Raw genomic sequence first — 17,254 nt, forward strand, 5'->3', positions numbered from 1 at the left:
GGAGGCCGAGAGCACCGGAGTCACCGCACCGTACAAGGCTCACCTTGGTGATGCCCAGGGCCCCCACGTTCTCGCTGTAGGACGTGGTGCCGTTCCCCGTTCCCCAGGCCCCAGCCAGGAGGCAGCCGATGCCCTCCACCCCGATCCCGCGGTTGACGGCGTGCTTCGGCGGCGGCGGGGCGCCGGACAGGCGGGCGCAGGCGTAGTAATCCCCCATGGACTCCAGCATGGAGGAGATCACCCCCGCGAGGATGCCGAATATCCCAGCCAAGCTGACGGTTGGCACTCCCCACTGGCCTGCAAATACAGAGCTCGGTTCAGGCTCAGTTTGCTCTGAAATCTACTGAGGGGAAAAAATGATGAGGGCATTTGTGGGTATTTGCCTCATTTTTGGCACTTCATCTCCCCGTGGTGGCCATGAACCAGGCAGGGAGCAGCAGCGAGAGATGGGGGAGAGGGGTGCGGGGTCACACCGTGGTACCTGGGTAAGGGATCCGGAACCAGGGAGCCCGAGACAAAACGTCCCCACGTGTGTCCGTCCGTGCCAGGTAGCCGTAGGCGGTGGGGTCCCCAGGGAGGACATCGGTCACTGTCAGCACGTAGCAGAGCAGCCAGCTCAGGGACAGCCCCAGCAGCACCTGCCCATCACAGTCAGCAGGCTGGTTAGGGCACACCTGCATCGCTGGTGAGGTCGGGCAGGGTCTGGGATGAGTCCAACCCCTTCCCCATGCATGTGTGTGCGTGCACGTGGGATGGAGGGAGAGGGACAGCACAGCAAGGGGCCCAGCCCTCCCTTCCACCCCGTGAGCAGGGCGATGGGAACCTTCTCCCCGCTGCCCCCTCGCAGCACAGCCTGTGCCAGGAAGTGTTCAGTCCCCTTGAAGCGAGTGGGAACAGCCCCAGCAGTCTGGGCTGGGTGAGGCTGGTCCCTCCGCCACGCCAGACTGGTGACCAGGAACCCAAACGTACCGGGAAGATCTGGAAGAGGTAGACAGGGGAGAAGTGGCACTTCTTGCCTCTCTGGTACGACGGCAGTGGTACTGGGATGTCCTTCAGGTACTGAGAGAACAGAACTATGAAAAATATAGTCCTGGGAGGAGGGAAAACCAGACCATGAGACAAAATGGGTGCCCAGCTGCCCACCTGTCCCCACATTAACTGAAGGACTGGCTACCCAAAGACCCAGGACTCCAGAGGACCTCATAAACAGGCTCTCAGCACCGGAGGGTGGCTCCAGCAAGGCTGGGGCAAAATGAGCTTTTGGACATACTCTACCAAGGGCTTGTTCTGGTGGCCACGAGGTGCAGCCCCTCTCCCATCCCTCATGTGGGACTGAACCTCTTGGCAACAGCAGCGCAGAGCTGCACAAAGACACACCACAGCATACAGCCAAAGGTTACCAGTCGTAATTCAAAGCACTCACTGAGTGACTGGACACAGAACATCGGAGGGGGAACCAGTTTCCCTTCCTGGTTTCTAAAGCTGCAGAGCCCAGACCGGCTGCATCAGTGCACGTTTTGTGCATTTGCACAAAGGGGCTCAGCACCCTGATGAATCACTGCAGAGCACTCGTCTATCTTTGGTAGGTGTCACTGCTTATTATTCAGGTTGCCTGACACATTCCATTAACGGATGCTATTTTCAGCTGCTTATAATTCTGCCTAACTTTACCCATTCGGGATGAAAATTTCCATGGAAAACAACTGCCTCAGGCCAAATATTTCTGAAGGAATATATCCTAAACCTATTTAGAAGAGTGATGTTCAGGAAATAGGCATAGTATAGCCTGCGTTGAGAAGGTCATTTTGCCTTGAGCAGCGGTAAGGTCTGCCTGTGACCCACAGCAGAGATTTGAGGTTTAGTAAGATTTGTCCTCTGGGGAGGTACATATTGCTCTTTCTCACAAAACTCTGCTCAAGTATGATCAGTCTGTAACAACGATCATTCATCCCAGGTCCCACATACTCGGCATAAACATGTGTGACTTTAGCATTTGCAGGCTGTAAAGATCAGGAGCTTTTTTTCAGGAATGTTTCCAGGCCTTGCCAAGTGATGAACTGTGTATGTACCATCACTGTGTGAGCAAGTGAGCACACGCTAACCCAGTTTCTCAAGGCAACAATGGGTATTGCCCATTATGGGGGCTCCGGGATGTGGTGGGGGCTGTACAGTAGGGCTGAGAGAACAGGGCTCATGTCTTCTGCCATCTCCACCACCTCCTTCTGCCTTTCCCTAACAGCACCAATGGAGAATGGAGGAGCCAGCAAAAGAGGACACAACCCACATGGCTCAGAGCACAATGATCGGGTTGGGGCAAAGGAGTCTGAGTCATGAAAGGACGGGATCAGGGAACAGAACAATGCTGAAGAGGAGGCTGGAGAGCAGGGAGACAGGAAGGGTTTGGGGTCTTATGGTGTGCTGGTGGAAGAGATCAGTCAGGTGAGGATCTGGAGGTGGAGAAGAGAGGTACCATTTGGGGCCTGAGAGTGTAGGTGTGGGCAGGCAGAACACAACCAGCAGTGGAGCTGGGAGCAGAAGCCCCGTCTGGGGCTGGATCGTGACCCTACAACAATACGTTGCCTTCCCAGGGCTGCATTCAAACCTGACCCCTGAGTCACCAAAGGCAGCTCTGAAAGCACTAGCAAACCATTGGGAGTCCTTACAGTGGATAAGAATCTGCTGCTATGTTAGCCTGAGCTTAACTCTGTATTATAGATCTGAAAGTGCTAAACCTGCAGGCGAACCGTGCAGTGGACCTTCTATTTTTTGAAATTGTTTCTGAAGTTCCAAAAAACTTCTGCCACCAAGCATACTTGTACACTCATGCACAAAGGCACACACACAGATAGCCTTGAAAGAAAGCTCTTAAGGGTGCAAAGCCACACAACGCGGACGTTTCCAGAGCCCCAAAGGCCCTCTGTGGAGAAAACAATTCTTCCTCTTGTGAAAACAAGTCAAGAAGCAGCAGCTATTCTAACTCGAGGAATACCTAACCCTGGGTGCTCAACTTTGTTATTTTAGAAATATCTTTTTAATTTAAGTAATGGGTGTGTAAGATAGTGTGCATAGATAGACAAATACAACAGAGAGGCCCTCAGCAATGACTCACAGGAAAGACTTGTTTCTCTATTGACCTATGAACTTCGGGTTTTCATTATATCAGATGCTTTTAAATCAATTTTTGGTTTTGCTTTGTTGCTGGTGTTGCTGAGGTCTCTAAGTTCTTCGGGAGGTAACTACACCATGCTGGTGTCTTGCACAAGCCTGCTGGATGTTAATGCTCAACAAATAAACCTTGAACTCAGGAGAAACCTGCTACCAGTTGTAACCCCTGGTTTCAAATTTGAGGTAGGTGGTTTGTGTACACCCGGTTTTCACAAGGGGAAGTGAGACTTACATGAAGGCTATGCCCCAGTGCTGCCCAGCATCATCTCCAGCTGAGTCAAAGAGAGGTAGTGCAACCAAGGAGATGGTGGGGGCAATTGTCAGGGGCCCGATGAATCTGATCAAAAATCCAATCAGGCCAGAAAATCCAACTAAGATTTGAAAGCAGGAAGCTACCATGATAGCTCCTTGTACCTGGAAAAATGAAGAAAGAGAGCAGAGGGTGAATGGAGCTCCAGCTGTTAAGCCTTTTTTTAGGTCAGTGCCAAACCAGTGTGAGAGCCAGGCTTGGACTCCATAGATGGACCAGTTCAGAGGCCCTCCTGCTGGCTACAGCATGGCTCAGCTGAGTAGGACATGCGTACCAGTACATCAACTGCCAGTACATCAACTCCCACCTTGGCTGAGGGATTTAGTCCTCACCAGGGCTAATTTGTTCCAGAGACTCCTCCTGCCTGTCCTTTGCACCATCCAAGCATGCAGCAGCTTCCCTGCACCCTCTTTCTGCTCCCCCAAAATGCAGGAAAAAAGCTCTTGCTCTGAAAGTGGGAGTAGAGACACAGCCTCCTCTCACCTCCCAGCTGGGAAGGGCTTGGGAAGTTTCAGCACTCTTGTAGGACAGGAGGGTCATGACAGCCTCTCTTTTCTATCAGTTTCCCTCCAGGGACACAATTATCACCTTGAATTATCACCTTGTTTCTGTGTTTGACAATCACTGTTTAAGTAGCCTGAAAAGCCATTTGCTGCTCCTGTCGCCTCCAGCTAGGGGACTCTAGGGTGAGGCTGCTCTCTGCCTTTGCAGATTTGATGATAAACCCAGGCTGAATCCCCTGCAGTGCTGAGCACCTTCTTTTATCCCAACTCCAAAGGGAAAAGAAACACAGGGGGCTGGGGATGAAGCACCCAGCCTGAAAGGAAAGATAACAGTGTCCTTATGACAGAACAGATTTTATACATATCAGTAGGGATGGTATGCTGCTCTGCACAGCAAATACTTTGTGAGCTCACAATTCCCAAATACTTTGCAAAGCACCCTGGTGTAGATTGACAGAGGCAAATTTAGTCACTTACCCTGAAACGGCAATAGATATAAGATAAGACAATGAGATCTCTGACCCTTCCTCCTCTCTTTTTACTACCCAAGAACACATTTTACTGTAATATTTACAGTAAGTTCTGCCCTTCCATCTCTTTTACTAGGTTTCATGTGAACAGACAAGGTCCCTTCATTAGAAACATCTTCCCTGTCTTCCTTCCTCAGAAAGATTTAAAGTAGATATTAGGAAGAAATTCTTCACTCAGAGGGTGGTGAGGCCCTGGCACAGGCTGCCCAGAGAAGCTGTGGGTGCCCCATCCCTGGAGGTGCTCAAGGCCAGGCTGGAGGGGGCTTTGGGCAGCCTGGTCTGGTGGGAGGTGTCCCTGCCCATGGCAGGGGGTTGGAATCAGGTGATCCTTAAGGTTTCTTCCAACCCAAATCATTCTGTGATTCCATTTTATGAAAACACCAGGAAAGCTGTAACAGAGTGAGGTCCACTGTGGATGGAGCATTCCCAGCACTGATGTCCCTGCCATGTTGAGGTGCTTTTCTGAAAGCAAACAGCCTTAATAAAGAAGAGGTGCCACTGAAAATGCAATATACCTCTCGCATCCGTGTCTGCCAGACTTCAATGAACTCTGGTGAAGAGGCATTCACCAGAGTGGCGTTCTGCGTCCAGGCAGGGCACTTCCACTTGGGGAGAGACAGCATGGCCAGGGTGGGGGTCAGGAATGCAAAAGTCCCTCCTTGAATAATAGGCAACCTGGAAGGAGAACAGAGGGAAAAGTTGACAAGTGAGAATGCTGGAATCTCAGTTCCGTAAGGGTGAGAGACAGAAAAGCAAAATATTTTGGAAAAAAAAAAATAATCAGTCTGCTCGTGGCCACTGGCCATGTCTTTTGAATTGTTCTGGCAAGTCTCTATCACTGACAGTGCTTGGGAATTGCTGCCCATTGTACTTAAGAGCAACAGCCACGATGGAAAGGCACATTGGCTCTGGAGTCAAACTCTTCTTTACTGAAAAATTGTCCTCCTAAGGTGTGACTATGTGCATGTGCTAAAACAACAGCCAAAAGAACAAGTTGGAGGAGGAGAGAAGAGCAAGGAAGAAAGATAGTGAGACTCTGAAGAAAAGTTTGGCATTGACCTAGGCCCAAATCCCACCAATATCCAGTTGTTTTCTCTGTTCACTTAAGATGCCTCATTTTTCTTCACAACCAGCTTAAAAACACAAGCACAAATATATGCTGGCTGCTGCCACTCCATAACCATCCTCAGGCTGGTGTCACTGGAAATTGTGACTTAACTTTTACTAGACTGTTTTTTAAAGCTAACCCATCTGCCTCATTTCCACTGACACTAGAACAGAATGGACATGGCAGTGAGCTTGGAACAAGCCAAGAGGAACCCCCAAGACACTTTGGCTTCATTTGCTCAGGAAACATCCCTAGGAGCAGCTCCCAGAGCAACCTCTCCTTGCCCCAGAAACTCCTGTGGCACCTGCTTAGAAAAGCAGCAGGGCAGCAATCCACATGAATGCTTTTGCAGGGCACAAATTTCCCTGGACCAGAAGCATTTTCACCATTCACCAGAAAGCACAGGAAAATGAAAGGTGGCATAGCTGTAAGAGCACAACTCCTTTGTCACCTAAAACAAACGTTTATACCACTGCAAATAGTCATGCCATGTATAACCAGAGCACTGGTAGAACTTAACCAGTAAGTTATATTTGCACATCAGTCATCCATGGATTACTTATTTATGGCATCCATCCAAATATGTTGTAGCCTTCAAAGAATTTTGCTGGGCAAGGCAAAAACAAACAAATAAGCAAAAGTCACAGAAGGCCCAGCACCACCACTGTTGAATTAACAATAGCCTTTTAGCTCCTGAGGTCCTGGTGCATTGCCCCTGAAGCTGTTACACAGCTGGTGCTGGTGTGGGTGGGCTAATTGGAACTGTGGTGCAGGCTGCCCAGAGAAGCTGTGGATGCCTCATCCCTGCAGGTGTTCGAGGTCAGGCTGGACGAGGCTCTGGTCAACCTGATCTAGTGGGTGGCACCCCTGCCCATGGCAGGGATTTGGAACTAGATGGGCTTTAAGGTCCCTTCCAACCCAAACCATTCTGTGATTCTATGATCCTATGACTAAAGGCAAGATGGGGTACTGAGGTGATGCATATGGGGCACATGGAGTTTTTTGCCGCAGGGTTTACAAGATGGAAAGCTGCAGCTTTAGAGAAGATGTTATGCTCTGATCATCACTGCAGGATACCCAAGCATCTAAGGGGGCTCACCATAACGACAAGTGACCTGTGTCTCCTCAGGAGCTGCTAGGGTAGTGACCCATCACTGCTTTTTCATGTTTTTTCACACAGCTACAGGTTACAGTGGGTCAGGGTTTTCCCTTGGCTACTGCTTCAGCAGGGCTGCTGCCAAATTGCACTCACTCTTGGAAGGAACATCCCCTTTTCCATGGCCAGTTCCTATCTCTTTGTTCATGTGCCAGCATTAGCTTTTAGCTGTAATTGTTTCTTCTTGCCTGATGCCCCCTCTTCCCTCCCACACCAGTTGTAGGTTGCAGCCAGACCCTCTGAGCCACCATTTGGCAAAGCTAAACCAACCAATCTCACTCACGTTGCCTTTACAGGATGAGCTGTCTCCCTTCCCCATAACACGTTAATGGGTCATCTCTGTACCTCTTCTCACCTCTTCTCTAAATCAGTCTTTCTTAAATATGGTCACCATGAGCTATGCAGAGCACTTAGCTGAGGGTTCCCCAGGGCCTCGGACAGTAACACTGATGTTTTCCAGGAAGAAGCATCTCCTCAACTTTGTATTTACTGTTTTCCCAGTCATGTTGGTGACTCATGGTTATCAGCTAATAAAGGCTTTGAGAAAGCAGTAAAAGGAGGGAAAAAAAAGTGCTTCCAAGTCTTTCCACAGGCTTGGTTTGATTACCATCCCTCCTCCAGCTGAGTCCACCCTTCTGACAGGGAATGTGCTCACACCTTACAATCAGGGCTGGCAATAGTCATCTTGGGGGTGGCCTGGGAGGACTCTGGTCTGAATCACCAGAATGGCTCCCACTTTGACCACGCACCTAACCTGAATTTAATCAAACTCAGAAGAACCAGATAGACTCTTTTTGGTGGGGCTACTTCTGGGGATGGTGTCATCTACAGCCATTTCTTATGACAGACAGAGATGGAAAAGTTGCCCTGGGGAAAGATACAGGAAGTGTAAAAAACATTTTGTGATTTGCTGGTAGAAGACTTTTAACCAGGTCATTCAGATTTGAAAGCCAAAGAATGTGTGGCTTTTGCTCCTCTCTGTGTCCCTAAAGGTGGCAGATGGGCTCCCATTTCTCCCAATCATCCCCTGCCCTAGAATTTCTCAAGGACTGTGTCCCAGAATGAGATCAAAAGGGACCTGCTGCAGCTGGAGGATCCCTGATAAGGAAGAGGCAGATACAGCTTACTGAATGTTTTAATGTTTTATTATTTATCATGGCCAATACCTTATGAGCCCAATGAGAGGTGCATCAATTTCCAGGAGATGCAGATGTCAAACAGTGAGGTAGCCACACAAAACTGTCAGGTACAGCAATTGCAGTACACTTTGGCATGTGTCCTGACTGCCCAAGGGTAGCAAATGACCCTTGTTAACAGATAACTCTAAAGCAAGCTGGTTGCTGAACATGTAGTAATTGCATCTATAAATTTTCTTGCATATCCCATTTCTTGCCTTTGGCCTACCTGACTCCAAAGAGGACTTGCAGCAGGGTGCAAATGCCCGAGACAAAGAAGATGGTGCTGATCAGGTGGCTCTGGGTGAGCAGGTCATGCTGGAGGCAAAGCTCTCTGGAAAGGATCAGTGGGACGGCTACGAGACCTCCCATGGCTGTCAGGAAATGCTAGGAGCCACAGAGAAAGACTGGGTGAAGAAGGACACAGAACTGGCAATATATAATTACTGTGTTGCTGAGGGAAGTCTGAAAGTACCTAGCGCTTTTGTGTTTGGGTGACACTAGCACCACCCATTCTCTTTTTTGACAACTTTAATGTTCTGTTAAGGGCTGTTCCAAAGTACCTACAAGAACCACAATCCACTCCCACAGACTTCTCCCACTTTCCATGCCCAAGGACATTTTGTAGTCCTCTGAATACCCCAGATTGCTGCCAGATGCAAACAGTTTATCCCCAGCCCTGCAAACAAAGCTGCTGGGGATGCTATTCCAGGAAGTGAGGTGAATGCAAATGTTTCTATTCATTTCATTTGCACCACAACTGATAACATAAAAAGTTAGCAAATCGGAGTTGTCCATTCTTTGCTATCAACTGCTTTTCTCACACAGTGCACTTACGAATAGTCTTAAAAAATTGACACCAAAGAATGGAAAAATCAGGCACTGTGTTTTTCAGAAGAGTCAAAGAGATATTTTCAATGATGACCTTTGCTTAATAACTAAATGTACAAATAATTGTTCAGATTTATTTTCACTTTAAATATTAACCTTATTTGTGGTGAACAATGGGCAAGGTCAGGTTACTTCAGCTGGTAGCAATTCCTAGTTCTTACTCATAGTACAGGATGACAGTGGTGGAATTGGTGGCACTCAGAAACTCACTGTGCTCATTAGAGGCATGCTTTATTAAAATTATGACTCAGGTGTGTTCATAAAACCTTGTTTTTATACATTCTAACTCTAAGATGACCTTTGAAGGAAACAAAGTACAAGATGTCCTCCAAGCTCCAAGCACAGTCCGTCATTTCCTTAATCACTGTGAGATCTCTTTTTTCTGAGGCTCTGCACCCGGTGGCTTTGTGTGGCACTGAGGCATTTAACACACCTGGGCATGGAGTGGCCAAAGCAGTGTGGACCCTTCTCCTGCTTCCTCTGGTTAGCTTTTACTGCAGTGGTAAGGCAGAAGCTCACATGTCTTTAGCCATTTGACCGGCTTCAGCAGAGGTATCTGACCTGTTCTTATTAGCTATTTGGCTCTGGTCCTGGCACTCTGCCTTCCATCTGCACTTCACGGGGCAGGGTGCAGCTGCTGGCACAAGGAGAGCAATCAGTGCTCAGGCAGCCGTGGGAAGGACCAGAAGTCCACCAAGATCCAGCCCAGAATAGCTCCAGTAGCACCTGGGGAACGTAAAGCACTCCCAAATTTGGGTTTTGCCCCCATGAACCCTCTGAACAACTGTTAACCTTCCATCCCCCCACCTTCTGCCTGCATCCCTGTCACACCTGAATGCCCAGCAGGATGCACAGGTACCAGGGGGGCACGTCTGTGATGGTGTAGGCTAGCTTCTTGTCACGGCCCTTGACTTCAATGTCCCCTGGGCCATGGGCAGCAGGATCCGGCAAGGAGCAGTGGTGGCTCCCATCTTCGCCCTGGCAAACAAAGAGACCCTTCATTAGCCACAGCTGCCTCTCCTGCAGCCATGCTCCATGTCGTGTGGCAAACCCATGTATGTAGCATTCAACAAGGCCAGAAGAAAGAAGAGCAACTGAGGGGAAATTAAAACAGAGGTAAAAACACATAGGGAAGTTGTTTATATGCTTATATACACATGTCTAGTCCAGGAGAAACATCTGGGGGCATGTCAGCCTCAAAAAGACATTGGGACAAAGCATGTTAGTATCATGTTAGTAGCTAAGGATGGAGAAACTGTGACCAGAAGCACGAAGGAGTGTGCAGTGGATTAACACATGAATCTTGCACTGTCCCCTGTTCTCCGGCCCACTCAAATATCTCTTTTGATAAAATATCTTGAAGCAATTTGACCCATTACAGAGTGGAAGCCTTTTTTGTATTCATTTCCTTCTCTTAAATCTTATTTTCCTGATCTCACACACGCCCTTACAAGTGTTCTGCCTCCATAAGCACACCTGTGCTGGATATAACCCAGGACACCTCTCTAAAACGGAGGAACCAGGCGAAACCAAAGACCATGATGTCCCGGTGTCCATTTCAAAAGAGCCAGCTGGCAGAAGCTGGGTGGGGAACTCATCCCCAGCAGGGGCTACCGGGTGCTGCCCAGCTTGGCTGTCTGCCATGGGGACGGCACCCTGTGCTGCTGAGCAAGGGGCAGCACCGGGGATGGGGAAATGACCTGGGGACACGGGGCCTCGGGGAGGTGATGGGTCTAGAACAGCTCCCCAGGAAGGCCTGGATCCCCCCGCAGGCAGCCAGAAGCCCCAGGGCTCCCCAGGGAGCTGTACGCCTCACAGGGTTTGTTTGTGCAGAGATGTGCTTTGCCAAGGAAAGCGAAATATTGCTTTGCTTCAGTTGCCTCGGTTTTTAAGCTGAGTAAATGCCCCCAATTTTCTGCTTCTCCTTCCACCTCACCCTGACCTCTGTGCATAGACGTGCACACACACAGACGCCTCATGCAGAACTCCACACACATCCCACCCATGCATGTACACAAAGCCATGTGCACACACTCACAAGGCAAACAAACCTGCTGTCAGGAGAAACTCAACCACTTTGTTAGCACCGAACTTCTTCTTCCTCTTCTCTTCTTTTGTCCTTCAAGTCCTGCCAGAATATAAGGACTCTGAAAGGCCCAGCAAAGCAGGGTGTGTGCTCGTGGCCTACCTACTGCTGGAGCTAACACCATGGTCAGGGAACGGGGACTTAATCTTACATTCAGTTGTACATTAGCAGATGTGGCCAATTAACCCTGCAGGACAGCATCACTGGCTTGAAATCTCCAAGTTTGCAAGACCTGTGGCTGCCCCATTTAAGATCACGCTGTTAGAAATGTGCTATCTGATACCTTCTAAAACACGGTGTGTTTATCCAGCCAAGGCAGGCTGGGGTCATCACACATCCTTCAAAACAGATAGGCGAGGGCAGGGTTAATTCAAACTGAGCTCAGGCATGAACTTCAAGAGCAAAAGGCGTTCCTCAATAACTCCCTATGGAGGCATTTTCATTTCAGAACAGGAGGGCATGAGCTGTGGATTAACACAAAGTACAGCAAGGTATTTAAGACTGCTCATGCAGGAAGTTATTTGGGGACAGCTACTCCTGAATAACACCACGGGTAGATGAATCCTAAGCTAGGCGGACAGCAGTAAGCTCCTTTCCTTTCACTGCAACTTTTCCCATGTTAGCCAGGAGGCACAGGGCAGCCGGGCAGAGCCTGTGCCAGTAACAACCTCGCATGATCATCACGAGTGCCTGGCCTTCCCCGGGAGCTGGAGGGGAGCAAGCAGGGCTCAGCAGGAGACGGATGAAGCAGAGATAACAGGACAAGGCAGGACAGGAGACAATGTCTGAGTGAACAAGAGGTGATGGGCACAAACTGGAGCACAGAAGGTTCCACCTGAACATCAGGAAGCACTTCTTCGCTGTGTGGGTGATGGAGCGCTGGCACAGGCTGCTCAGAAAGTGTTTATACTTTCCCTCCATGGAGATCTTCAAAAACCACCTGGACGTGGTCCTGGGCAGCCTGCTCTGGGTGGCCCTGCTTGAGCAGGGGTTGGAGCAGGTGGTCTGCAGAGGGCCCTGCCAGCTTCAGCCATCCCGTGATGCTGAGTCACTGGGAGGAGGAAGAGGCAGGAGCAGTCTGGGGCAGGGACAGGCCCTTGCAGGAGCTGCTGTAGCTGCTCCTGGTGGTTCTCAGCCTGGCTGCTCCCCTGGGGCCAGAGGCCGAAGATGCCCTTTGCGTGCTGCATCAGGAAGGTGGTCAGAAACCAAACTGCTAGAACCACAGGCAGAAGACAGTGGTAATTCAAACTTTAGGCAGTCACAGCCTGATCTGCTTTATGGCAGAATAGGTAGAAATGGAGATCATTAACAATAGTGAAAGCAAGCCTCTGCATTGCCCTGAGGTTCTGCCTGCAGCTACACACACAGCACTCCACCTCCACTGCTCACAGCAAGATCTCCAAAAGTTATTTGAGAAATGGGAGACTCAGACACCAGGAGATTAAATGACTCCTCCAAAGTCCCCCAGCTGGGTGGTCTGTACCAAGGTGTGGGACAGTTGCAGGACCCCACTCTTTGACCCTTGCTGTCAGGATATAAGCAGCTTTCCTTGTTTCTAATGGAGGCAACCTCTGCCATGAGATAGGAATGGGGCTGCTGTGCCCCAAGTCCTTGCCCTGTGGTTCTGTTATAGCCCCCAGTATTTCCTGTGCACTGCATACCCCTGAATTCACACATCATTTACAGCTTATACTATCCCACTATAAATCTACAGGGTGCTTTCCCTTGCTGACTCCCCAAACCCTTTTTCACCCACCTCTACAACAGTTTACCTCACTAGAAATAGATCCAGAAGACAAAGAAACACATTCTTCAGCAGGCTAAATTTGTTTTGTAATTCTACGAGTTAATATATAAATGCCTCTACCCGGGGACACCGGCACCAGGAACCACCAGCTCTCTTCCTTTTCAGTATAGATATACTTGCACTGCCATTCACCTACTCCATCCTTTTAGAAATAATGGAAAGAAAAGAACTGAGAAGGGCACCAGAGAGCAGAAACTGCACTGAGTCTGCAGCAGCAGCAGGCTTTAGTTAGGCTATCATTCCGCAAATTCCTGCCGATAAAAGAGCTGAGACAGACCTTCACCACACACAAGCATCCCAGCATCCAGTCCAACCCCCCTGACTTTCCCTTTCTCCTCCATTTTCAGGGAGCACACCAATTTATGCAAGAATTACCCGTCAGAGAAGAGCAGACTCACCACAAAGCTGGGGTTATCTAGCCCGTTGAGCTCTCTGTCTGAGGAGGGGGTCATGCCTTCCACTTTTCTTCACCGACTGCCTTGAAAAAGAAAGAGGAGTAAAAAGAAGGAAACCTCCCAAATTGCCACTCGTCCCGGTCAATACAGCCCTAAAGAAACTGGGTGAGCAGATGCAGAAGCTGGACGTCAGGAGTAAACCAGTGCTCAGCCCTCGGTCTTCATGTGAGCAGTATCGCAGAGGTGTTTTCTTTCCCTGGGCTTATATAAGTGACTCCTTTTCTCCAGCTGATTAGGGGACCGGCATTCAAACCAAACTGGAAAGCAGCCCTTCCCTGGGCTGAGTGAATCAGTAACTGACGACAGAAAAACTTCCTCTCCAGGTAAAGATGCGAGGGGGTATCAGAGAGGTGAGACATTTCTCTCTTTCCCTGGCACAGCCTTGAAACTTGTTGCTTCATTACTGATTCAACAGCAACTTGCGTTTCCCAGGTGGGTTGGGTCTGTTTGAAGAGCTTTATGCTGGTCTTTAGAAAATTCAATTTCTAGATGGTTTCACTTATTCTGCATGTAAATCGCTGTGTATTTTGGCTAAGGTACAAATGTAGTCATCTTGCATGATAATCCTATTACAGCGTGAAAAGAATTAGGCTTTTACAGGGAAATTATTTAAGACAGAAACCAACAAGCAAGTCATCAGAAGACAACACCAGAAAGGTTAAAAAAAAAAATAAGATTTGAAAAGGACTACTTCAGGTCATCTGATTATCTCCATTCAACTAAGGATCCTGGCTGAATGGCGATAATCAGATGACTTGAAGCACAGTTTCCCTTATTTTAATAAGCAGCAAACAGTGTTAATGCTCTTATCAAGCTATCCTAGCTACCCCTCCCCAGCCCTCCTCAGATGAAGTACCTATTTAATTTAATGGCTCCCCAAGGCAGTGAACTTCCCAGCCCAACTGCAGAGAGCTCCTGTGAAGAGGAGCTTGCTATTGCATGCACACAGTGATCACCCATTGGGAACATCTCCAGGTTTCCAGGCAGAAATAAGCTCTGTTCTCTGTTTCTTATGTAGAGTAGTGATATTCTCAGGCCTTCTCCTCAGACCAGGACTGCATTATAGAGGAAGACAGCATTGCCCTAAACATCATCATTGAAGCTATGAGCTGGACAGCTATAACTTAAGGCATCAAAATCATCAGACATTCATGGCTTTGCCAGATCTCCTCTCTGAACCCCTGATATATAGGGATCTCCACAAAATTTTACCACGGGGGGGGGAGAGCATTTTCAGCCCCACTGATCTTGGCATGAGACCACATTTTTTCTGCAAGCAGCAAATGAGAACTCTCCCTGGTGAAACTAGCCTAGACACTTTTGCCCTCAACTCTATTGATTCCCATTAGAGGGAGCAGCACAAAGCCACTGTTTTACAGACTTGCTCATCTCTTGTTATCCAGTGCACTGCATGATTGCAGTTCATTGCATATCTGCAGTTTCATGTGGCACTATATATACTGATAGTGTCCATTACACAGTACCAGTGAGAACGCACTGTTGCAAAGCTCTAAGAAAAGGAGCATTAGATTTTTTTCATTCCTTTTTTAAAAGTACATTCCTGCTTGCGTTTCTTGATGGATGGATGCAGTGCAGTTGTTGGAGCAGCCATCTAAATCCGTGTGTTCTGATATCCTCCATTCACCCTTCTCCTGAATCAGCCAGTCTTTGTGCCTCATAATCTCTCTCTTTGTGCTTTTTTTTTCTTTTTTTTTTCTTTTTTTTTTTTTTTTTGTCAAGCCATGGCACAATATTCCTCTGGGGTTACCCTGTCTTTCCAGTAAACTTTTAAAAGACCTTGCATCAAAAGAAATCTCCCATCTCGTAATTTCAGTCTAACACCTGTTCAGTGACTCCCCAGTCTTTCTTTTAAAATGGCATTCAGTAATCAGGGTTTCTTCATCTCTTTGGCATGCAAACCTACGTAACAACCCAAAGTGGAAGGTGCATTACAATGCTTGTCATCTGGGCTAGCTGCCTGTGTCATCTAGGCTAGCATGTTAGGGGGAAAATAATAATTAAAAAAGCATCAGTAACAACAATTCCTATTCTAAAATTAATAATAATAATAATAATAATTTTGGTATTCTGGTAAACTCTGCAGTGTCAAAAATGAACTTTAAGAACACCAAGAGAGTGCAGGTTTCCATGAAAAAATGCAGGAAATAAATCCTAAGTAGCCGAAAGCCTGGACATCAGAGTAGGATTGAACAGTTTAGCAGTATCAGCCTCTGGCCAAAGAAGGGTTAATGCTGTCATCAGTAATCTAGAAGAAGGTTATGAAATAGGACAATGTACACACTGAGGTAGAAATCTATGGAGACCGCGTGAAAAGCCTCAGCCCAGAACGTCCTGGAAATAAACAATGGGTGTAGGAAGTCTCTGCAGCATGCAAATGCCTGTGTAGATCATCTGTAGATGTACTCGTGTATATTTGTATATATACAACAGGAGTAGTAATAAATTAAATAAATGGTGTGTTTTTTGGAACAAGGAATTATTCAGTTAGCAAAGAGGCATGCTGACCTAGTAACAGCATAAATTCATAGAGCCTAATCAATTGTGGGGGCTCTTATTAGGAATAGATGGGCAGGCATCCACCTGTTCAACTTACTCAGGATGTGTGAGAAAATGAAACCAAAAACTGGTATGGATTCCCTTTAGGCTCCTCTGTCTGGCATATCGTGTTATCCATCAAGCTACCTGGCCAGCTGCTCACAACAGTGAAGGCTGTCTGGGCTTATGCCCCTGGGGACAGGAGAAGCTAATCAACCGTTAAAAGCTGCTAATCAAGGAAAAGCCTGGGGACATGGGAGACCCAGCTGAGGCCTTCAGTCTTGACCCTAAGTCTTTGTACCCACAAAGAGAGCCTGGACCACCTGTGTCCAGACTCACCTGACAGGGTCATTTTCTCTCTTGTGCTACATTTCTCCCTGACACTCCAAATCGTTTCCAGGAAGCATTTCGCAAGGGATCAACTTATAAAGCCATCCTGAGACAAGCCATCCGAGGAGCTCCCTGCACTCTTTAAGAGACAGGTGTCCCCACCAAATTGCAGATAGAGTGGCACCAGCATGGTTCCTTCCAAGCCATACAGGTAGATACAGATGTGGCAAGTGCCTGCCATGTGTGATTGTCCCCAAAATCTGTGGAGTGACAAATCTGAACGTGCTGGCAGCTCCCTCTGCTGCCAGAGGGTACAGACTGCTGTGATGGCTAAGGGACCTGCTACCAACTTTACCCATCTGCAATGCAGACATTTATACATGAGCTTCCTCTGAATTCAATAGGCCCTTCTAAAACTTCCACTGGATCCTAAAATAGGAGTCCCAAATAGGCTAGGTAAAGAAAGTGCCATTTCTTTCCTGAACCATGCAAAAACCAAGAGAGACTAGCACAGACGAAGGTGTCTGAAGCTCAGTGAGATGAGTCCCTCCCTGTGGGGAAGCACAGATTTGGTGATTCACATCAAGCCCCTTGCTTGGAGGGCAGGTTCATCCACAGTGTTGCCACAAACTTCTCACATTGTCTCAGCTGGAAAATTGTGGGTTTAGAGGGAACTTGGAGCTATGAAATAAAAGCAATGTGATATAGAAGAGGAAATTTTGGAAACATCTCCCAGGAGAATGGTTCATTCTTCCACAAATCTAGCCCTGGTTGGTTTGCACAAAGGAGGAACTAGCAAGAGAGCTATGCAAATGAATTGCAGTGAGTAATTTAGTCACAAAGTACCTCTATGTCCTTCTGTCCGTGAAACCTTCTGCAAGAAAATAGGCTCACTTGTGTTCATTGACTTGAAATTACTACTTTTGTGTTTGGCTGTGGAAGTTCAGCTTCTGGGGTAAAATTCTGCACTGCTCACTAACGGGACAGGAGGAACACAGTGCTTTAGTCCTGGACTGCAGACAGTATTTCCTATCAGAAATAGGATCTTATCACTTAATTGCAACCAATGCAACACACTGCAATGTACCTGGGTTATACAACAAAGTTCACCTGCAAGGATGTTAGATTAAAACACAACAGGGGGATAACCATGACCAAAATAAATCCTCTTAAAGAGTCGGG

General features: G+C 47.9%; 1 protein-coding gene across 2 annotated transcripts in view; it reads right to left on the bottom strand.

Moving 5' to 3' along the window:
- LOC101803785 (solute carrier family 23 member 1) overlaps nt 1–17,254 on the bottom strand; it is a 30,581-nt gene that overhangs the window by 7,358 nt on the left and 5,969 nt on the right. Inside the window, exons 2-9 of one of the 2 annotated variants that reach the window (XM_038170549.2) lie at nt 13,130–13,209; nt 9,670–9,816; nt 8,177–8,334; nt 5,024–5,183; nt 3,398–3,579; nt 970–1,090; nt 482–638; nt 44–297 (exon numbers count right to left, since the gene is read on the bottom strand). In XM_038170549.2, the coding sequence (XP_038026477.2) occupies nt 44–297; nt 482–638; nt 970–1,090; nt 3,398–3,579; nt 5,024–5,183; nt 8,177–8,334; nt 9,670–9,816; nt 13,130–13,183 (1,233 nt within the window). In that variant the 5' untranslated portion in view covers nt 13,184–13,209. Of the gene's footprint in view, nt 1–43; nt 298–481; nt 639–969; nt 1,091–3,397; nt 3,580–5,023; nt 5,184–6,175; nt 6,300–8,176; nt 8,335–9,669; nt 9,817–13,129; nt 13,210–17,254 lie in introns of those variants that run through there. The other variant, XM_072036063.1, reaches the window with a different exon arrangement.

Source organism: Anas platyrhynchos, chromosome 1 (assembly GCF_047663525.1).
Source record: "Anas platyrhynchos isolate ZD024472 breed Pekin duck chromosome 1, IASCAAS_PekinDuck_T2T, whole genome shotgun sequence".
Taxonomy (NCBI): Eukaryota; Metazoa; Chordata; class Aves; order Anseriformes; family Anatidae; genus Anas; species Anas platyrhynchos.